The sequence below is a fragment of the Erithacus rubecula genome (assembly GCF_903797595.1).
Source record: "Erithacus rubecula genome assembly, chromosome: 3".
Taxonomy (NCBI): Eukaryota; Metazoa; Chordata; class Aves; order Passeriformes; family Muscicapidae; genus Erithacus; species Erithacus rubecula.
The window spans coordinates 56600588-56623710 of record NC_136689.1 but is presented as its reverse complement, the minus strand read 5'-3'; the positions used below and the strand labels follow the sequence as shown (position 1 = coordinate 56623710).

The 23123-nt window shown below is 42.4% G+C and overlaps 1 protein-coding gene across 1 annotated transcript; it reads left to right on the top strand.

Moving 5' to 3' along the window:
• The first annotated feature begins 382 nt into the window (after positions 1–382).
• Positions 383–8286, top strand: RBFA (ribosome binding factor A). Its single transcript, XM_079302020.1, has 7 exons — positions 383–541; positions 1514–1556; positions 2153–2329; positions 3600–3712; positions 4872–4956; positions 6561–6628; positions 7559–8286. Exons 1-7 carry the CDS (start codon positions 432–434, stop codon positions 7953–7955), a joined length of 993 nt encoding a protein of 330 aa, XP_079158146.1. The 5' UTR covers positions 383–431; the 3' UTR covers positions 7956–8286.
• Positions 8287–23123: the final 14837 nt, after the last annotated feature.

Genomic DNA, 23123 nt, shown 5'->3' with positions numbered 1-23123 from the left:
GCACAGTCTTGCCTCAGCGTCATTTACTTTCCTCGCATCCCCTTATAACTGCCCGCCGATCCAGCAGCGAATTGAAGGACATGCAAATCGTGTCTTAGATTTACAATCGGTCTTGGACGTGTAAATCCAGTCTCAGCGGGACCGCCCTGCACAGCCAAGCGCAGCCGGCGTGTGGGAGCGGCTCCAGCGGCAACGCCGACCCTGGGCTGCGAGTGCCCTGCGCTGGCCGGAGCGCCCGGCGTGTGTCCGCACAGGCTCTGCGTGTGTGCAGCCCTGCCCAGCCTGAGAGAGAGAGAGAGAGAGAGAGAGCTCGGCCTCTCCTCCCCTCCCCGGGGCCGGCAGCGACCCCTCCGTGCCGGCAGAGGGAGCCGCAGCGGGGCTGAGGCGGGCGCTCCCCGGGCCGGGCCGGGCCGGGCCGGGCCAGGGCAGCAATGTGGGCCGCCCGGGCGGCCGCGGTGCCGCGGTGCTGCCGCGCCCTGCGCAGCTCCGCAGCCCTGGGCGGCCCCAGGAACCTGCTGCGGAAAATGCTCCGCAAGAATAAGTAGGTGCGGGGCGGGAGGGAGCGGGGCGCTCCCGGAGTGCGGGGCCGTGCCGGGGCGGGCTGTGGGCGCTGGGACAAGGGCGGTGAGGGCGGCTGTGGGGCTCGGGCGCTCCCGGTACCGCGGAGGGGAGAGAGAGAGACACCCAACCTGAGCTGGTCGGCAGCGCTGCACATGTGCCCAGGTGGCCAAGCAGGCCATCTGGCCTCTGTCAGCCATGGTGTGTCCTGCAGGAGCAGGATCGTCCCTCCGTGCTCTGCACACCTCGAGGCTGCGTCTGGTTTTGGGCCCCTCGGTACAGGGAAGACATTGAGGTGCTGGAGTGTGCCCAGTGCAGTGATGGAGGGTCTGCAGCACAACTCCTGTGAGGAGCAGCTGAGGGAGCTGCGAGTGTTCAGCCTGGAGAAAAGGACTATCCAAGGGAGCCTTATCACTCTCTACAACAGCCTGAAAGTGTAAAGGGGGTCTGTCCTTCTCCCAGGAAACAAGGAGGAGAGGAAATGGCCTCAAGTTGCACTAAGGGGCATTTAGATTATATATTGGGAGAAATCTCTTCACTGGAAGGGAAGTATGGTCAAGCAATAGAACAGTATCCCCAGGAAAGTGGTGTAATCACTGTCCTTGGAAGTGTTCAGCAAAGATAGAAGTGGTGCTTGAGAGACATTGTTTGGAGCTGATCTTGTTAGTGCTGGGTTAATAGTGGGACGTGATGATCTTAGCCTTATTGAACCTTAATGATTCTATTAATGTAAAGAAACCTGAGAGCTGTTCTTTTCCACCCCCTTGCTGTCTCTGAGCAGCTTCAGCTTAGGATGGGAAACATTGTTCTCCACACCCCAGGAGGAGAGCTACTTGCATGGAAACCTGGGTGTTGTGGTATGCTTTCAGGCAGGTGGAATATTAATTACACGGGGAATCTTTATTTCTCTGAGCTGCTGAAAGATAAGGCTGATTTCCTTTCTTTTTCCCAAAAGAAAGAAGTTCTGGTATGACAGCCCTACGCTGGGATCACAAACGGTAAGAGCGAGCTTTTATAGCGATGTGTTTGTTTGTGCCAATATGTGTTTATTTGTGTTTCTGCCACTGATTCTAACTTGGAAGTATTTTCTGATGGAGAAATAGCAAGATTTTGTGAACAAACAGTAGGGTTCTGACTGTGAGAGGATTGCCATTTGGCTTCCCACAGCTGTTTCCTCTTCTGTGCTGATCTTTCATCCTTGCATCAATGGTCTCTTGCACACTCTTGAGTACTGATCCAGATTAAAGCTTCTATGAGCTTAGTTTGATGAATTTTGTTTTAGTGTTTGTTTTTTCAAACAAACAAAGCTTTTCAGTCAATGCATGCATTTGAGAAAACACATCTATGGAGCTTCATAACTTTCTGCAAAATACAAAAAGGACTTTAAAAACTTTGACTGAAGTACACGAATGTCAAAGATTTTGTGAACAGAAGTATTCTTTATTGAAACACTTGATATATAGGACCTATATAAAGACATCACAGCTGCAGCAATGAAATAAGAGCATACTTAGTAAAGTGCATGAAACTGTATATAGTTGCCTAATACAAGTGTGTAACTACTGTTGAATGTGTTGTCTGTTTCTTTTTAAAGTTGTATAAACCAACCAAGCTGGACTTTTTAATGAAAAATGATCCGACAAAAACAAGGAAAGAAGATAACATGCGCTGCAAAGTCTTGAATGGTCTTATTCATAAAGCTGTGTTAGAGATGGCGACTACCTGTGAAGTCAGCCAAGAATTTTATGATCTCAAGCTGGAAATCTGCAAGGCAAGTGCCAAAGCTACAGCTTGTGCTGAGCCTCTCTGATTACATTGTGAGGTTGGCATGGACGTGCCAAAGGAGCTTCCCTGGGTGTTGTGATGTGTGCAAGGGGAGTTTGGCTGCATTGCTTCTGATGTGACAGAGTGCAGCAAGATCAGGCTCTGGAGTACACACGAGCAGAGCTTTGCCACTGTAGTACTTGGCTTAGGCTTTGCTACCCAATGCAAATGCAACTCAGGCCACTTAAATGGTGATTCTCCTGATACGACTTTGTTTTTTTCTGTTGTTCAGACATAAACTCTTTGTCTTGCCCTTTCAGAAGGTGGAGCTTGGTTTTACCAACATAAGTGTATCTTTCCAAGAGTCTGTTCTTCTTGCAGCTGTGTGAGAGTTGACACCTCCTTGTGTCACTCACCAGCAACGTTACTGCCAGAAGACATAAGTGATTCATGAATTACTTCAAAAAAAGGGCAAGCCTAAGAAAATGTCATTGTCAAGCCAGATCCAAAAAAGAATTGAGATTTGTACATAATTGTATCTAGTGGTGTCATAATTTGTGGATTTGAAAGGGATGTTAGAGCTCTGATACAGGAATTGAGTCTGTCTCCACATTCTTGTTTATTGTCTGCAGTTTTTATCTTCTACGTTTGCTGCTCTGTAAAGATTAAATTAATTGAAGAATAAGTGTTTGGCTTAAAAGCTTGGTGGACTTAGCTTTGATATTAGAAACATGGAGAAAAATGGTACCTCATAGCTGCATCTATGAGAAAAGATTTGTGATTCATGACTGAAATAGATGTTTTTGCCATCTGAATTCATTCTGTTGTCAGATAAGTGTTCAAAATTGCATGGGCAGGGTGAGTCTTTGGGTTCTGTATGTGCAATATCCTTCACAGTGTATTCCTGTCTCACTAGGGCTTTGAGGATTGCTTGTTTCACATCACATGACTGCATATAAAAATGCTGGCTGGTGTGGCACAGTGCTTTCAGGAGGCTTTGCTGTAAATTAAACAACTGTAACATGAGAGAGGGAAAGAAACAGCCTTCTTCCCAATACAGCACAGATTGTATAGCTGCATGGTGTTTGTGCTGCACTGGGACATGGTGGGGGTAGATCAGTCCTGATTTACTCATGATCTGATTCTGGTCTGATATCATTACTTCTGTTATGAAATTTTCTAGCAGGCTTTCTGCAATCCATCACAGACTTCATTGTATACAGGTGAAGTGTGTGTGTATAGATATCATTTTAAAGACAGATTTACTTTTTTTATAGGTGTCCCTGTCATCCAACTTTTCAGCGTGTCGCGTGTACTGGAACCCTGCTTCTGCTGTGGAGAAGGAAAGTTACATTGAAAGTGTGCTGAGAAAGAGTGCTCCACGTATCCGGTACTGCTGTGGCACAGACAGGCCACTTCCCAAATCCAGAGCCATTTCCTAAGTGTTTCTGACAGTCTAGGCCTGACCTATTGGCATGCTTTAGGTTTTTAGATACTTGGAGTGGAGTATCTCCTGTGATGAGCCTCCCAGGGAAGTGTGGCTGTGTCAGACCAGCTGTGTGATCTTTTGCTGGAGCACAGCTGGCTCATTTGGCTGCTGTGCTTTCCCAGGGCAGGAGTGGGCTCTGCAGAAAGCAAGAGGAGTGTGGGTGAGGTCTCATTCCAGTGTCCTGGTGGTGGTGGCTGGACAGGCTGTGCAGGACAGTAGCCCAGAACGGGATGCTGCACAAAGGACTGACAGCTGCAAGGATCTCCTTGCAGTTCTGATTTGCTACGTATGATTTGGGTCTCCAGAAGGGATGACTCTTATTATAGAAATTCTTCACAACACTGACACCAAAAAACACCCAAAATTAAGAATGCACCATGTATTATGATGCTTTTGCCCATTTTTTCCAGCACAGAGTCCAGTGATTTTTCACTATATCATTGAGATTTTTGTCTCTTCCCCTCTTTCCTTGGCTTGCCTTCTGCTAACTCCCAATCTATTGGAAGTTCAGGACTTCACCCATGTGGCAGGTGGTGTAGAAGCATACTTGTAAAGCCATTTCATTTCCCCCTGTTTCCCTAAGCTATGTAATTCCTGCTCTAGCATAATGCTCTCTTCCACTCCACAGCTTCCATTCTGTAAGAAGGGAAGTTGCTGGCTGGGAAGAAGACAAGAGGTGCTCTGCCAGCTAGCATGTAGAATAAGTTGTCTTGCCTTGCTCTGAGGGCTCTATCCCCCACTGCTCTTACCCCTACAGTGGTAATAATTAAATAATAATTTTCCCCCAAATGAAGGGGGGGAAAATCTGTGCTAGCCTATGCATACAGATACAGACACACCTAATATCATCAGTGCTCAGCTGGACCTACAGCCAGGAGTTTTTGGATTCTGTGCACTGATGTATTGCTTAGCATTAACCTGAATACCTCCTCATCAGACTGAAAGTTTTGCAAGCCATATCTTTAAATGTACAGCACTACTGGATTTCATTTAACAGCTTTTTCTTGTCCTGGAGATGCTATACTGATACTCATGCTGGTGAATGCTGTGTTTTTGCCAGGTATCTTCTGAAGAGTCAGCAGATTGTAGGAAATGTACCCCCAGTAATATTTATAAAAGACAAAGAAGCTGCAGCTGTAAAAGAGGTAAAGCTAATCTTTGACTCAATGTACAAATATAGTGCCTTAAGAGAGAGCTGATCATTTAGTTGCTCTACCAGTTCACATTAAAAATCAGTTTTTCTCTATAGTTGCAAAGATAATTTTAACAAATAATCTTGAGTAAGATTGATGCCTATATAATATGTAGAAGAATTGTAGGCAGTATCATTAGGCCAGTGAAGAAATTAAAAAATTACATATTACCATTTTAAGGAATAATATAGGGTTGCCTGGTGTATATGATTATAGAAATGAGGTTGGAGGAGCTATTTTCTACATTTTAAGTATTATGTGCTTTTAAGATTCAATTGAATAACCAGTGCTTTTTTAAAATTTTTTTTCCCCCATATCTTTTTCCATCTGTGAATTGTTAAAATGTTTGTAGGGAAGTTCAGATCTTTGCATAGAGGATGTAGGCTTATTCATACTACATTTTTTCCTTAACTTTTAAAATTGTCTTTACTATTTAATGTTTCTTGTCAAGGTGTTGATAGTTTGAGCTAGTTGGCATATTACTAGAATACTGATGTTTCCTAGGAATTTGCTGTCGTTGAGACTGTGAAGTGAAATTTCTAAAATAGGGAGATTTCCAGAAGAGAAACATGACACCAATGAGTAGAATTTGATGAGAAATGCTTCCTCAACTGTTGATGTGAAGTTAAAAAGAATAGGTTCATGTTTCTGTGCCCTGAAGTGCCTCGTTATTTATGATAGTGTTACTGTTACAGCCAATTACTGTTAGACCCTTATGGGCTCCTGCTGTGTGCATGAGCAGAGCTGGAAGGGATAAAAAGAATTTCAGATTCTCTAGAAATGCAATGTACTGCTTGAACTTTCTGTGATCAGAAAAATTCTGAGTTTCACAGAAAACAAGTAAAAGCCCTCTTTATATCACTTCTGTCAGGGAATGACACTGGGGAGCAGATAGATGGATCATTTTCTCCCACTTCACAGTTCATCAGGTTTATGTCAATCACAGATTCAAATAACAAGCTGAACTTGGTTTTTAAGTATTGTAAGTAAAGGAAAAAACATCCAATTAAACTTTTAGAATAATACAATGGATTGGAAGGGAATTAATGTGAAGAAAGGCTGAAATTAAATTTCAAACGAGAAAATTTTCACAATTATGTATTGTCTGTAAGCACTGCATATAATAGATTTGTAACATTTACTGGTTAAAGGCCATGTTAAAAGGTATTTGGGAACTCCATAGTTGCCTATAAGAGAAATGCAAACTTGCACAAAGGGAGAAGATAAGTGTAAGGATCTTACAGAAATAGAGATAAGAACAAATAAACCAAAAAATATGTAGGTCAGACAATCCCTAGCCAAGAGTTTAAAGCACATAAGGCAAAAAACTGCATAGGAATCTCTGGATCCACTATTTGACAAAAACATCTCAGCCGAGAAGTATAAGCACTTCCATGTAAAAGAAGGAAAAGACTTTTTTGAAATGGTTTTGCTGAATATTGCAGACATAAAAAAGAACATATTTGCTGTTGGATACTTGTCTCTTTCTTGTGTAGATAAGAACAAAGTAGATTTAAACAGGGTCTTTAATAAGTGTTGCCTTCATGTCTTTACAGGTTGAGGACTTACTGGCAATTGCTGATTTTGGACCTCCAGATGAAGAAACATCTCAAAATGATTCAAGGTAGGTCTTTTTGGTTCAGAATTCTGAGTGTCTTTCATCTCTGCTGAGCTGATACTTATTCTGGTATTAATATCTTACTTTTATAAGGGAAATACATGTAGAATTTCTAAGATTTCAAGACTTGATGTGTTGATGATAATTAAAATTTTAAAAATGCTCTGCAGCAGCAATACTTGTTTCTTGCTGGTAATTGTCTCAATGAGGATGAAAACTACATTTACCAGTACTGCTTTACTTGTCCAGTTTTTTCTGATATAAGTCTGGTTTGTTATACATGGATTGCAAGTTTACTGACAAATCTCCCTAAATTAATTTAACTTTCTTCTGTGAGGGATTTTTAACCAGTGAGAGATAGGGCTGAACAACCTGTTGGAGCAGTGGCTCTGTGGACTGGGTGCTCTCAAAGCCAGCAGCCTTTGCACCAGCAATGTGCTGCAGTCTGTTGGTAGAAATGCCTTCTATGCCTCAGCATCTCACAGGATGGTCCATCAGGTGCCAATCACAAATAGCTTCCTGTGGGAAGTCATTCCTGTGACAGATTTCCCAAAGGGCACCTAACACTTTCCTCTGTGTCTTGGGGAAATAGTCAAATCCAACATAAGGTTTGCATTGCTGTGGTGTGTTTTGGGCACAGGCTGCTGCTTCTCACTTCTTGGAAGAGCTGGGAGTGGTCTTGAGTTCCTTGGGACTCCCAGATCCAGTGCTCACCTATGTACACTTTCCCAGAGACAAGCAGTTTCATCTGGCATGTTGTTGCTTTATTGGCTTTCTCCCATTAAATCTGTTGACACAGACTGTCCTTGGACACATGATATGGAGGTATCTCTTCCTTTGTAACAGGGAACCCAGGGCCCTTGTTACTCAAGTTGTCAAAAATAGAAATATATGTGGGAGAAAAAATCCAAGCAATATTTGTTTTCTTTCCCACAGTAAACTCTTTCCTTCAACAACTCAGTCTTCAGATCCACCCATGCGGCTTAATCTGTTTGGTGTTGATCATGAACTGCTGAATAAACAGATAATGGACTATAAAAAAATGAAAGCATCAAGACACACAGAAAACATTGCCTGGACAGAGATGCAGCAGCAGCAGCTTTCTAAGATTCAAAAGAAAATTAAAAAGAAAAAAGCAAGGAATCCTCCTGATGATGATGATGACATTCTGCCACAGAAACACTTACTGGACAGTTACGAAGCTGATTACTGGGATGATAACACTGAACCAGCCTCAGACTATGAGCTGCAGGATGAATTACTGGAAGAGGTGAATGAATTGGAGGTGGATGATGACAAAACTTCAAGTCAGTCTACCAGTAAACTGAAATGAAGTGAAAAAGCCACTCCCTTCAAAATGAAGGCTGCCAATAACAACAACGACAAAAAAAAAAGGCCATAGCTACTGAAATACTAATTTTGTACAACATATTTGCCACTTCCTCATTCACAGTAATAGATTTGCCATGTGAGCAGGTTTGCTAGCACAAAGTATGTCAGAAACCTGCCATTAGTGACATTCTATTAAGCAGCTTTCAAGCTGCTGCAGTTGAAGGACTTTCAATCAGAGAGCAGTTTTGTAATGATAAAATATACCTAATGCAGCACTGAGTTAAGACTTCTTGCAGTTGTGTTGATTATTTCCAATAAAATTATGGTTTCTATATTGCAGTATTTCTTTTAACTATTATTACTACTTTTTTAGTGACCTGTTTTAAAGTTACCACTAAGTGATAGTGCCTGTTATTCTGATACCCGGAAGAGGGAAGCAAAATAATGACAGTGGTGTTCAGCTTCATCACCCAGAGACAAGGACAGGGTCTTCTCTTGAGGACCAGTCTAATGGGGGAACACTTTCTACAAGAAGCTGAAACTCATTGAAATGATGGCCAATAAAGTTACAGCCCTGAAAGCAAATAGATGTATAGTTGTGCAAGGGGAGCTACAGTCAGAAAAAGAATAAGAGAACTGCTCATCCATTGGGTAAAATCAGGTAAAACGTTGACTTAGAAAATGTATTAACAACTTGAAAAGCAGAAAAAGAGCAGCAGGGGAGAATGTCCCAGAAACAGATTGGAAAATGAATAGGGAATCATATAAAAAGTGAGAATAAAATTTGCTGTCTCAAAGCACATAAAAAAATGATAGCATGAGTGTATAACATCAGAAAGCTGCAAGCTTCAAAGAAATTACAATGAACAAGGTAATAAAAGAGGATTCTACCAGAAATACAGAAAACTGAATTCTAGTAGTTAATGGGGGGCTAAAGAAAGTCAACACAGACAGCGTTGCCCTACACTAGCAGAATCACAGAATAGTTTGGGTTGGAAGAGACCTTAAAGATCATCTAGACCCAAGCCCCTGGCACTGGGTGAGGACATGTTTCACTGGACCAGGTTGCTCAGAGCTCCATTCAATCTGATCTTGAACACTTCCAGGGATGGGGCATCCTGGACAAACTTCTCTGGACAACCTGTGCCAGTGCCTCGTCACCCTGACAGAACAATTTCTTCCTCATATTCAAACTAAATCTCTCTTTTCCTTTTAAATTTAGGACTTGTCCTATCACTACACTTACAGAACACTGCAATTGTCAGTCATAGTCAATGCAGATGCATAAAAAAAAGTCCAGTTGAAGTAATTTAGTATCCTGTAATAAGGTCACCTGCCCAGCAGATGAAGGGAATGTGGTGGTGTAATTTTCTTGTGTTTTTAAAGGCTTTTGGTACTGTACCTCACAGCATCCTTTGGGACAAATTTTCCAGCTGTGGGATGAGTGGGTTCATGGTGTGCTGGGTGAAGATCTGGCTGAAGGGCAGAGCTCAAGGGTTGCAGGGACACATCTGGCTGGTAACTGGTCACCAGTGGTGTTCCTCAGGGATCAATCCTAGGGCCAGTTCTGTTCAACATATCTCTCAGTGATCTGGATGCAGGAGTTGAATGCACCATGAGCAAGTTTGCTGGTGATTCCAAACTGGGAAGTGCTGCTGACACTCCCAAGGGACAAGAGGCCTTGCAGAGGGGTCTGGGTAGCCTGGAGCATTTGGGCAAACATCAATGGCATGAAATTGAACAAGGGTAACTGCCAGATTCTGCACCTAGGAAGGAGTAATGGCAAGCACAAGTCTAAATGGGGTGTGGAATGGCTGGAGAGCAGCCCTGTGGGAGGGGTCTGGGGGTGCTGGGCTGGCAGGAGGCTCAACAGGAGCAGCCTGGGGGAAAAACCATGTCCTGGGAAGGATCAAACACAGCCTCACCAGCCACTTAAAAGAAGGGATTATCCTGCTGTACTTGGTGTTGGTGTGGCCTCACCCTGAGTGTTGTGTGTGCTTCTGGGCCCCACAATTTCAAAAGGATGTGAAGGTCCCTGAATGTATCCAGAGGAAGGCACAAAAGCAGTGGAAGGGGCTGGCAGGGTGTCCTGTGAGGAGCAGCTCAGGACTGGGGTTTTCTTGTTTGGAGAGAAGGAGGCTGAGAGGCAACCTCACTGGTCTCTACAACTTTCTGGGGCAAGGAAGGGGAAAAGGTCCTTCTTTTCCCAGGGACCCAGTGCCAGGTCATATGGGAATGGTTCAAAGCTGTGCCCCACAGAAGAGGTTCAGACTTGACATGAGGAAGCATTTCTTTACTCAGTGGGTGATCAAACCCTGGAACAGGTTCCTGAGAGAAGAGGTCAGTTCCCCAAGCCTGTCAGTGATTAAAAGACATTTGGACAACGCCCTTGATACCGTATTTTTATTTTGGTCAGCCCTGAAGTAGTCAGGCAGTGGGATTTGATGATCATCCCTTACAACTCAGCTCTTTAATTCAATTTGATTTGATCCAATTTGATTTGATTTGGTTTGGCTCTTGTTCCTACCTCCTCCTTTCCTTACCACAAGATGCTCAGGATATCTTTGATGATATTTCTTCCCAGCCCTGCACTAGAAGAAAGGATGGAATATGCAGTTGTGTCCCAGCCTGGGCATTGGCTCTGTCACTTTGTAGGAAGGAGGAATGTACCTTTTCATGTGGATGACCTCAAGAGCATTTGATCACCTGAACACATTTGCAAAACGCACATGGAAACTGTATTTTTTGAAAGTCTTTTGTGTTTATCCAGTTTAGCTGGGCTTCCACAGGATGGCCAACCCCCCACATCTCTGACACTTAGATCATAGATCCAATCTTTGAGATCAATCCCTCAGTCAGGAGCAGGAGGTGCTTCAGAACTAGATGGTTGCTAACTGTTTGATGTGAGAAATACATGTTCACTTGCCTGTGGATTTTTTTTTCTCATTGTACTCAGCTGTAGAAATACCTGACACATTTCCCTTGAAAAAAACCTGTTAGAACACAAGACCCAGAGAACAACAGTGCTCCATAGAGCTGAGGTCCATCTGCCCCAAAATGCTGTCTCCAAAGTGGCTAACCATCAGTGTCTACAGGAGAGCACATGATCAGTGCAGGTCTTTTGCCAGGGCCTGGCTGTGCTGACAGGCTGCCCTCCCCTCTCCACCCCCACTCCTGCCCAGGGCTCAGGGGCATGTTCCAGCTCAGCCTGAGTGATGCTGTAGGTGTGTCTGACACTGCAGAGAGCTGCTCTCCTAGATAGAGCACTCAGACAGATCATAGATTGTCATGCAGAACTCTGGGCATAACATAGCAGAACTATTCTATTCTATTCTATTCTATTCTATTCTATTCTATTCTATTCTATTCTATTCTATTCTATTCTATTCTATTCTATTCTATTCTATTCTATTCTATTCTATTCTATTCTATTCTATTCTATTCTATTCTATTCTATTCCCTACACTCACCACGAGTCAAATAATGGTGAGACTGTTATTTGCCTGAAATACCAAGGCTTTTTCATCTTCAAAAACATGTCCAAGGACACAAGTCTGATAGATTAAAACAGGAAGTTGTATTTTGTTTTTATAACTAAATGTATGGTTTTTTTTTTTTTTCTGAATCTGTTTCATAGCCAATGCTTGCAAGCATTAACACAATGCACATGTAGCCAGGAGTAGGGTGGTGGATTCTTCCTTTGAAGAATGAAGATTGAAAAAACATCCCTTGCAGTCTAGCAATGAAAAGCTACAGAGGCACAGAGAGCAACAACAGGAATATAGGCCAAGCAGTCCCTGTTTCCTTAAGAGTGAGGAATGAGAAAAATGAGGATTGGTACTGACCACATACAAAAGAATAAAGCAAAGAGGTATGTGGCACCATGGCATGTTATCCAAAGTAGGACCCACAATGATGAGAAGCACACTTTCTGCCTTCCAAAATGTGCTCCACTGTGCCTCTTGGCCAAGGATGAACGAAATGTGCTCTTGTGCCTGCTCCACACTTGTATTGTACTCTGGAAGAGCTGAAAAATGGCAGTAAGCCATTTGGCATCCAAGCCTCTGGATGGGGCAGCAAGCCTGGAACCTTTCTAAGCAAGGAAGGAAGGCTTCCAAGGCTGTTCACCAGAAACAAGAACCCCTTGGAAAATGGAGTGATGTGAAGAGAAGAGCTCGCTGTTACTCCAAGCCTGCAGCAGGCAGAGGAGCCAGAGGGAGCCAGGGCACCAATAGTGCCTGGGAAGTGCAAGGATAGCAGGCAGGAACAGAGCTGTAAGGGCCCAGAGGAGCTTGACAAGGGGCTGTGCTCAGTGCTGCAGACAAAGGCAAAAAAACTGCTTAGAGACACTTGCTAGCATGGGGGGAAAAAGCCTTCCTCCCTTCAGCTGCAGGCCATCTTCCAGGTGCATGAGCAGCCTGGAATAAATGGACTGGAGAGCCCTGAACAGTGGTCATGCTTGATGCTGAAGGGGAAGGCAAAAAGCCCCATGGACTAGTGCCAATCTGCACTGGGGAAAACTCCTTCCTGATCTCGGTGCTAGCAACTGGCAACTCCCTGCATGTGTGAACAAGACCTGCCTCTTCAATGTACAGACTGGGCACATCTCCTAGGAGATTCCCAAGCTTTGTTCTCCCTAAACCTGGAGCCATCACTACACTTTGGCTCAAAAGACAAAATGTAACCAAATATATTCAATTGGCTGGAATGAACAGTGCCAAGAGACCACTTTGGAAATAACACAGGCTTTGAAAAACAAGGAGAAGGAGGTGTGGTGGAAAGGGTGGCTATTTTCAGACATACAACATTTGGATCCATGCCCCAAACACAATCAGGCAAAATTCCAAACTGTAAAACAGCCCATTGTTGCTATCACGCTCACCCTTTTCCCACTTAAACTAAGCTGCCCAGTTGGCTGTGTTTATATGGGATCCATCCACAGGGTAAAACTTTCAAAGCTCCTTGGTGACTTAAATCTTTCTGAAAGTTATTTGTGCACCTCCATTCATGGCAAGCCTGGTAAGTTTCTTCTTCCTTTAGGATTCAATTTTTTGAGCCTTGGAAAGAGGAAGGAATGTACCATGCTTGTAACTTTCTATGTTGGTGCCAAAATGGGTATGTACATTCAGACTGTGTAAATAAGGTTGTGGTGATGTGAAAGGTGAAAGATAGGGTTTTGGTTTCCTCTGTGTGAACTTTGCAGAGGCATAGAGAGCATGCAAGGTTTCCTCACCATTCTTCCCAATACACCAAGGGATATTTGCTGCTGTACTGTTGATGGTGAGGTATTCCTTTTGGAAAGAAGTAGTGAATTGGTTTCTGCTGTTAACCCTCATTTTTCCTTGCACTTCAGTAGCTTTTTTCCTTCCTTGGATTCAACCTTGCTATCTTTCTTGACAGTGATGACAGCCCTTTCAGCTGTTGTCTTGCCTTGCTAGTTATCTTCTTATTCCATAGGCCCTCCATGCCCTTACCCAACTGCTTCAGTCTTTGTTTGCCTTCACCTCAGATGGAATTTCTTCTACTTGAACCTGAGGAATGAGAAATGACCACAGTATAGCTGAGTTTTCACCAGGACTTTGCACAATGTGTGCCTTTCCTACAAAAATATTTTGTCTGGCATACAAGAAGGCATTGTACTATTTTTTTATGTTTGAGTGACTCTTGTCATACATACCTTTGTTATGGATTGGTATAGAATTTTCTTATTTTGATTTTAAAGGTATAGGTTGGAAAAATATAGAGCAAATGCTCAGTGAGCAGTGGTCACACTTAGGAAACAGGTAGCTTTTGGGATGGAGGTGATTCTTGGTGTTGTAAATGTGCAAATGCCATCTACAGAACATTTTTGGTGTTATAATGAGCAAATGCCATCTACAGAAGAGAATTTTACCATAAAATCAAGCAATTGCCAGTTCAGCAACCAATACATCTCTTGTGTGGCAGATGCTCTGTGGCTGTTTAGCTGTAGGGCACCATTTAGTTCCATACTGGCAGTGATTTACAACTGAGCCTGACTGTGGTTTCTCCACTCTGCTCCACCCTCCCCTCTATTTCTTCTAAGGTCAGCTCAGAAGCTCCCCCAGTGCTGCCAACATCTAAAGCTGCAGCCTGGGGAACAGATTCCTTACATGCCAACCACATTCCACCATGAAAGTTTCCTGACCATTACAACCTCTCTTAGGATGTGGATATAACTTCAGTTTCAATATTTTTTCTCCAGTAATTCTAGTAATAATTTCACACTGCATGACCTGTTCATGCCTCCAGCAACATTTGCCTACTCCCATATTTTCAGGTTGGAGCAGAAATCCATTTCTAGTCACTTTAGCAATGGATGTCTCCTAGGAAAGGAAATACCTACAGCCAGAATTAACTGAACTTCGATTTTAAAAGTTTCCTTGGAGAAAGTGCCAGCCACTGAGAAAGCTCCAAATGTTTCACTGGTGGGTCAATGTGATGCAGTTTATGGCACTGCTACCTGTGGGGATAGGCTTTAGTCTCTAGGACTGTGAGTAAAGATCACAAAATGTTTAAACAAATCCTGTGGGAATTTGGTAGAGGAAGATTGTTGCTGATCTGCTTGTGTAAGGATGTGTTTAGCCAGACAACCATTCAACCCCAAAAGGCCATTGTTTCTCTTTAAGAGTCCCTACACACCTATAAGATAGCTGCCAAAAAGGACTTAATTTTTTTCTTTTTGTCCACCTGAAACCACGTGAGATTTTCAATATGATAAAATTACTGATAGTATTATTAATATACAAAGGAATTTGTTTTGGTTTTCTAAAATTGATAAACTGCACCTTAAGGGGGGGCTAAAGAATGCTGGAGAACTTTCTACAAGGGCATGTAGTGAAAGTACAAGAGGAAATATCTTTAAACTGACAGAAAGTAGGTTGAAATTAGATGTAGGAAGAAATTCCTTACTGTGAGGGTGTGAGACAGTAGAACATGTCTCCCAGGGATGTGGATGCCCCATTCCTGTGAATGGTAGTTATGCATAGAAACAAAGTGTAACTTAAGGCTTGAAGAATGTCCAAAATAACACACAAACAAATTAGTAGTAACAGAATGTGAAAATAGATAGCATATTAATCAATAAATTAAACTGAGAGCTTGAGGGTGTAAGTTCAGAAGGTTGAAATTTGTGACCTTTATGGTGGAGTCGTGCTGTTTAATGGTTACAGAGACTCCAAGAGGGTAGATTTAGATTAGATATTAGGAAGAAATTCTTAACTGTGATATGGTGAGGCACTGGCAGAGCTTTTCCAGAGAAGCTATGGATGGCACATCCCTAGAAATGTTCAAGGCTGGGTTGGATGGGGCTTTAAGCAATTGCCCTGCCCATGGGAGGAGGTTTGGAATGATCTTAAAGGTCCCTTTTAATGCATACTGTTTTGTGATTCTATTCTCTATTTCTCTAAAAATCTAATTCAAGACAGGAGAGTGGCTGTTGAACCAATTATTTACACAATTAACTCACAAAGTGTCTCACTAGCAGGGCACATGTAGAAGCTTCTCTTGGCTCAGTAGATGATAGAGAATTTAAAAGTCAGTATCAGTAAACACGTTTGTGTTGTCTAGAAAAATATCTTATTTTTCTGCACCCTTTCCTATGCTACCTGACCCCTGTACCAAAACTGTTCTGTGTTCCACAAGACAGTGAATAGTTATTCCAGCATGGAAGATTATGGACAAACATTATCTGCCTCTAGTCTTCAGGGTTTTTGTTTAGGAAAAGATGTTAGAAAGGGAGACAGGCAAATTACAAGAGTGCTTACAAAGCTGAAAAGTAAAATTATTCTCTATTTCTCTTTAAAAGGTTTGGGTTAAATACAGCTTCTAAGTAATTAAAATTTCTAAAATTTAGTTTCTCCATCTTGGTACACACTTCTCGTATATATATTTTTTTTTCTATGAGCAAGAGTAAACCTCAGTGAAAAAACAGTCTGCCTGCTTAATTGCTTGGAATAACAGTGCTACATTATTGCTAGTAGAGGTGGTTCTTCTGGGCAGGCTGATTATTTCTGTGCCACTGATTACACCATCCAAACGTGTGCCTGACTGGACACATGTTTTGCACAGGACTGTTCTCTGAACTGCTTCATACTAGCAGAGGCAAATTTGAACAGTTTAGAGTTACAGACAGCCTGTTTCATGACCCATCTGACAATGGAAGAAAGATTTTAGATCCATAATGACATTTTGCATATTGAACTAATAGGGGTAAGAGCCTAAGTAGCCTGAAAACATTTGGCATTCTTAATTTTGAAGAACTTCTGTTACTTCGTCCAATATTGCAGCTCTGTTACGAATATTAAGTGGCCCCTCATAATTTGGTTGTTTTCCCCAATGATCCTCTGCAGCCAGGAAACATCTGGTACCATGATAGTTCCTCCACAAAGCACACTTTCCTTCCAGCTCCCCATGCAGCTAAGTGCAAGAATACGCCCCTCCCAGCCCAACTCCCCACATTTTATATAGCAGGCATGACATTGTATGGTCTGGAATATCCCCTTGGCCAGTTTGGATCAGCTGTCCTGCCCATGTTCCCTCCCAGGTCCTTGTGCAGCTCCTCACTGGCAGAGCACAGGAACCTGAAAACCCTGGCTCAGGGTAAACACTGCAGAGCAACAACTGAGCCATCAGTGTGTTACCAACATCAGTCTCATGCTGAATCCAAGCCCACAGCACTGCACTGGTTACTAGGAAGAAAATCAACTCAATCCCAGATGAAACCAGGACAAAGAGCAATGCCCTACAAGCCCCAGATGTGGAGAAAGCAATGAGGGATGCTCTTACCTTATCAAAGGCACTGGAACACAATGGTAAAATACTGCTGGTAAGAAAGCCATATCTTATTAGATATCCATTTATTCCCAAAAGTAAACCCTCCTGTTTTAACTATGTCTCATGCTCATCTAGGCTTTTTCTCATTCAGGATATTGATATCCCTTTTTTGACTGGGAATCAGCAAGAACAGTCCTTTAGCCCAGATATCCTCGACATGAACTTCCCTGACACTATTATCTCAGTGATGGTTGCTCAAGCAACTGTACCAGCCACTTTGGGACTGGCAGCTTTGGTACCTGCTTGAAAACACAGCTTTGATAGTTGGAATAATCTTAGAAAAATATAGAGAGTCTTTTAACAGATGAGAAGCATAGCTCCTTTAAAGGAGAAATCCCTAGGCAGCTACATAGGATGAGAATTCCAGAGAACTGTGAGGAGGCTGAACAAATGATATGTCTGGAAGACTTTCATGGTAGTAGCTTCAAACACATTCCTGGTTTTAAAAACAGGAACAGAACTAGGCTCTTCACAATCACCCCTAGGTGCTGTGTTTTGAAGTAATGCTTCCTGATCATCATCATGCTGTTCCTCCTTTGCTGGCACTGAATCTAATTGAATCTGTTCAGCTGATTTCAGGCAAATTTCACAAAAACCACACATTTCCCCCACTTTTCTTGAACACTTTTTTGTCAGCTGTGAATCTGCTACTGTCTGCAATCTTTACAATTTTCCTGAGATTCAAGCAGCCTTCATCTGGATCTCTCTAGCCAAACCCGTGTGTGGGAAACTATCATGGTAAGATAAAATGAAGATCCTAATCTTGATCAGGCAGCCTTGGAACATCATCTAAATCAGCCTCTTCATCGAGCTTCTTTTCAAGCAATACTTTGAATTTGAAGAAAAAAAAAATTGTATGCACCTATATTATTCAGAATTTACTTTGAGATCTTGATGAAATCAATCAGTTCCTTTTCTAACCCACATATTTTTAGCCAAGACCAGACAAAAAGTTATCTCCTCACTATCCTACCAGCTGACGTGTGCGCCTCTCATACTCGCTATAAATTTAATCCTTCATAACATGTAAGGTAAATCTTTCTGTCCACGTTAGGAATATGTCAAGACAAGGCATCTGAAAGGTTGCAAAATGGAATAATCTCTTGACTTGGATTTGTATGTCAGCTTTGGAAGAGGGAGAAGCTCCACAACTGTTTTTTCACCTACCCAGTTGAAGAAACTAATTTTCAAGATCAGTCATCAGTGATGGGCACTGGCCAGGCTGTTTAGAGAGTTTGCAGTGACTTAACAGTAAGTGACCTTTATCTCTGGAGGTTTGATTTTTTTTTTTCCCCAGCAATATTTCAGTAAATCTCTGTATCCAATACAAGTTAGGGGATTGTTCAGGGTGTTGTACAGCTAAAGCACTCTTATTTCAAATGCAAGTGTCTGTTCTTTTATGCAATGGCCAAAGGATCTTCAATCCCAGATATATTCAAATGGGACTATTGTGTTTTAAAAAAGGAACTTAGAACTTTTTGAGTGACCATAAACAGCATATTTAATGAATATGTTAATATGCCAAACATTTAAATATTCACTTAATTATCTCGAGTATGTATGCAGCATGCTGACTGGAAAAAAGAGGCTTTAATATATTTCCTAAAACTCAAAACCATTGTGCAAGGTCAATCAGTCCTTCTCAGGTGCAAAGTCAGCCCTTCTCAGATTTAGCTGAAATACATTGATTTTACACCGGGCCAATGACAAGGCATGTTATTTGTTTGGTTGGATAATTTAGAAAAACTCCCCTTAAAGTTAAATCTAGCGACAACAAGCCATTAATTACTCTTGTGTAGGTTACCCTGCAGCTCTGTTAGGCATCGATTGCTTTATGTTTTATTTCATCTCCCATCAAATGCCCAGCAGGGGAAACTGAGCCAAGATGGGGTAATCCAATGTTGCCTGTCCTTAAAGACTACAATCTGAATGCTCTGGTTATATGAATGAATACATACATGAGCTACATTTATTCTCAGAATTTGATAAACAGTAATTCTGAATAAAGAAGAATAGTTCATATGTAATATGTATATAATTCAGAAAGAAGCTGTATGATTCTGGTTTGTAGCTTTCTTGGAATGCCTGCCTGATGGGGAACATAAGAGAAAGGTGGAGTAAGAGAATAGGAATCTGCATGTATAAGAACTTATTTGTCACACTAATTACATGTGACATTCAGCACTAGAGGGAAGTTATTTCCTGGTAAAACTCGAACAAGGAAAAAGCAGAGGTGAGAAAAATACAGCCTATTCTTTTGATATCTTCTCTAGTTTGATAGTCTAAATAATGTAGAAACATTGAAGTTCTAGTAGATTTAATCAGCCTTATTAGCCCTACTGTGTGAACCAAACGTGCACACCTACAGAGTTAGTCACCTGCTTTTGGTGTTGGTAGACATACACCTCTGTACTTCCAGAACAACCTAGGGAAAATTGGGTCAAACCTGAAGGGATGTTTAGCACTAAAAGGACAAAGATCGACAACACCTGTTAAAATTGTTTTTAAATACCTCTTCTAGAAATAGAGAACACCTGAAAAGAAAATATCAGAGTTGTGTGTGCCAAGTGTTGGCAAAAGCATTGGTGATTCTTTTTGTCTAACATTTTCTTGTGAAACATTTTCTTGTGAAATTATGAAAAGTAGACTGAATTGTATTTTCCAATGGAATTCTTACACTAGAATATTTGCACCTACTGAGGAGCAGATTTTCTGCATTACTGTTATGTTACAGATGTTATGTTTTTTTTTAATCAGAGATATTTAATCTCTCTGGACATGCTCTTTTCAAATTTGGCTAAAATGCTTCAATGTAATTGAAACTGAATATTTCCCAATGATATTTGAAATTCAGAAATACTAAAAATGAATTTGAATAATTTTGAGTGTCAATTAGTGTTAGAGATTCTAATTAGTGGAAGGACTTGGAAAGATTCTTCATTCTCTTCTAGTTATCTTTTCTTCTTAGCTTGTCTGAATTAGCTCCTTTCTACAAGATAACCTGGATTTTTAAGATCCATCTTTCTTTTAGTCAAATAACCACATAGTTTAACAGTAATTTTAAGTCTAATATTTTATAGGTAAAATTATCTTGATAAACATTGTTTTGGGTAGTAAAAACTCCTTTTGTGATGAAATCTTGTTTGAAAAGCTATGACATTCCATAAGAATCTCTAGACTTCAGTGGAATTTGAGGTCTCCTGCAGAGAGCAGAAGAGTGGGGTTGTAATGGGAGGTTTGGCACATGGCTCCTTTGGAAACTCTTCCAAGGTCTTCTGTTTCTGTAGAGTCATGGCAATACCACAACAAGCAATGAAACGCCTTTTCCTGGAAAATTAAACATATGCAAAGGGAGACCTTACAACTTCTGCTTGCTGGGAAGAGAGAGTGTAAAGTAATTACGTTAATCCTTAAACATCTAGAATAGACAAATAAACATGTTCATCAGGCAGTTTTAAAGATGATCACTGAGACTGATATGTGCTGCAGCATCTTCTCCAAAAGCAAGAGGACATTAATATAAGCTGATGTAGAAAATGTGCTGGAGAGTTGAAGGAAAAAAATATTGGCTGCAAATCCCTGTAAAAAGACAGAGCTTCCCTCCAACCTCCTGCACTTCCTCAAAAGAGTCATCCAGGTCAGTACTGGTTTGGGATCTTACTCTGGGACATGGAAGGCAGCTATGGAAGTTAATTCTCCTGACTCTCCTGGACTCTGAGGAGTCCCTTTTGCCAGCCCAGCTGTTGGCTGTACACGTGCAGGTGGGTGATCTTTGCTCCCTGTTCTGCTTGGAGACAGCTATTGGGAAGAGCTGAAACTGTGAATTTCACACACAGGAAGCAGAGGACAGGGCTAAGGCACTCACAATCACTGTGACCTGCCAAAGCACTCTCTTGCTGTTGTCACTTCCTCCAGACCTGAACTGCCCCACGGTATAAGAAAAAATATTACTTAATATGTTACTGTTAAATGTAACCTGTTAAGGCACCTAAACAAATATTTAACTCTCTTATGACAGCAAAGTTACATTCACCAAATTTCTTGATGTGGTCTAGGTGGAGAAGTACTGATCTTCAAATGTATTCCCAAAGAAAATGACTAATCCATTGAATTTGATTGATCAAATTACTTTTATCTAAGAAAACCTGATTTTTTACTTTTTTACTCTTCTTCACATGGTGTGTTTCTGACTTCTCTTCACTCTGTTGTTCTTAAGCCCACTTGTTTTTATAAGTGAAGTTATTGTTGACTTGCAGGAAAAGTGAATACATACATTGCTCCTCCATCTTAACCTGATCCATTTTTAAACTTCCAAATCCTCTTCTTGAATTGATTTTGCATGTTGCTGTCCTTCTTGGGGGTTTTTTTGGTGCTTGTTTGTTTTTCTGAGGGAAGGAATTTGAAGCCTGGTCACAGGTTTCACTTTGGAAAGTCTTATGCACGTGCTGCTGGCTGATGAACCTGCTTCCAATGTCCACAGGTCAATGCCAGTCCTGCAATGTGAAAATGCAACCTTCTTTCCCAAGTGAATGAGCACCAACTCCACCTGATTTACACATAGCCCAATTGTGCTGAGCACTCTGCAGGATTTGGCAGCTGGTGACAAAAATGCAACAGATTTACAACTAAAGTTATTATGTGGGTACATTTAATTTGCCCCCTCTATAAAGCAGGTCCCATTTTTACCATCTGATAGAAAACTTTGGGTTGATCTCAAAAGCCATCTGGACAGGACCCTGGGCAACTGTCTCCAGGTGGCCCTGTTTGGGAATGTGGGGTTGGGTCAGATAGCCTCCTGAGGTCCTTTCCCACCTCAAGAATCCCGGGGTTCTGTGAAAACAAGGACACGTCCCACAGCTTTGCTGGAATGTTCAGCCATGAAAGACCCTTTCACAAATGTTTTCTTTTAACCTCTTGCTTAATCTCTTTAACATATCCATTGTTTGAAACACTTTGTAATTATTGGGTCTGTAGCAATGGAAGTCTAATGTTGATTATGTGGGAGCCATTGAGCATTTCTATGTGGGCAGAGCCATGTTCAATTATTTTACTTTATGAATTACTAGGCAGAAGTTAGTACCTTTATTTTCAATGCTACATTTAAACTAAGTGGGACATACCCCTTCTTGCATTGTGTAGTAACAACTTTTTGTAATGTGGTCCTATATCTGCTATGGACAACTTATTTTTCATGGATGGCTGCCCCTTTTTCTGTAAATGCTTTTACCTACAACCTTACTGTGTATACACTGGTACTGAAAGTACATGGCTAAGGAACTTACTAGCAGGAAAAAAAGTAACTAATTGCATTTCAATGTACTTATTAGACTGATGACTACAAACCTAAATAAATTTCGTGGCTGCTGCTACAAAAAAAAAAAAAAAAGAAAAAGAAAACTTTTCTGCCGAAGTGAATGTTTGATGTGTACTACTTTTTGAGAAGATACCAGTCAGTTTGCTGCAGTGGCCTTCACAGGTGTTGAGTGCCCTGGCCAACACATTGACCTGCGTGTGAGCTGTGTGTAGACCAACAGTGAAATTGTACGGCTGCCCAGGCCCATTGCACAATCGCCCTTGGCTTCCATGGATGAGTGTCATGGATGAGTGTCACTCACATGGTGACTCTCCAGTTGAAGTCAATAGGTTGTGAAGCCATTGGGAATGGCCTGAGCAAAGTCAGGTCAGCCTTGTGGGGAAGACGGAGAGCTGTGCCAGGAAGATGGTAGGGATGCAGGGAGAAGGTCCCAAAGTGCCAAGGATGGGATCCAGCATGGTCCGAGATGGTCTCTTGCCATGGCTGGCCTCCTGCCAGCTCTGGTGGCAGAGCCACACCAGGAGTCTTGGCAGGGGACAGCCACCCATCCTGCTGCTGTGGCCACTTGTCCTGGTCCTTGTGGTGTGGCTGCTGCCTGCATCACGTCTACCAGAAACCATCTGCCATCGCGGGACGAGCAAGAACTGCATTGGCAGACAGACATGGAGACGTCTGGTGGACAGAGCTTGCAGCGATGTGTTTTCCATCACACCTCAGAGACTGTCAGGGCCATGGCTGTGCCAGTGCCACTCTCCTGATGGTGTCACCAGTGGGGCCCTGTGCCCAGGCCCTGCTCCATGCCCCAGCCCGGCCCCGCCATGGCGCCAAGGGTGTGAGTCCCGCCCACAGGAGCGCAGCCAATGGGGAGCCTTCCCGCCAGGCCTCGCCTCGTCCCATTGGCCAGCAGGGATGGGCGGGGCCTCCAGAGGGCAGCAGATGCAAATGAGCCTCCATCCATCATCCCATGCGGCCCAGGGCTGGGCGGTCACGTGGCAACCTCAC

Coding starts and splice junctions, on each gene's coding strand:
- RBFA (XM_079302020.1), top strand. CDS start 432: ATGTGGGCCGCCCGGGCGGCCGCGGTGCCGCGGTGCTGCCGCGCCCTG. Junction 542..1,513: donor AAAATGCTCCGCAAGAATAA/GTAGGTGCGGGG, acceptor TTTTCCCAAAAG/AAAGAAGTTCTGGTATGACA. Junction 3,713..4,871: donor AAGAGTGCTCCACGTATCCG/GTACTGCTGTGG, acceptor TGTTTTTGCCAG/GTATCTTCTGAAGAGTCAGC.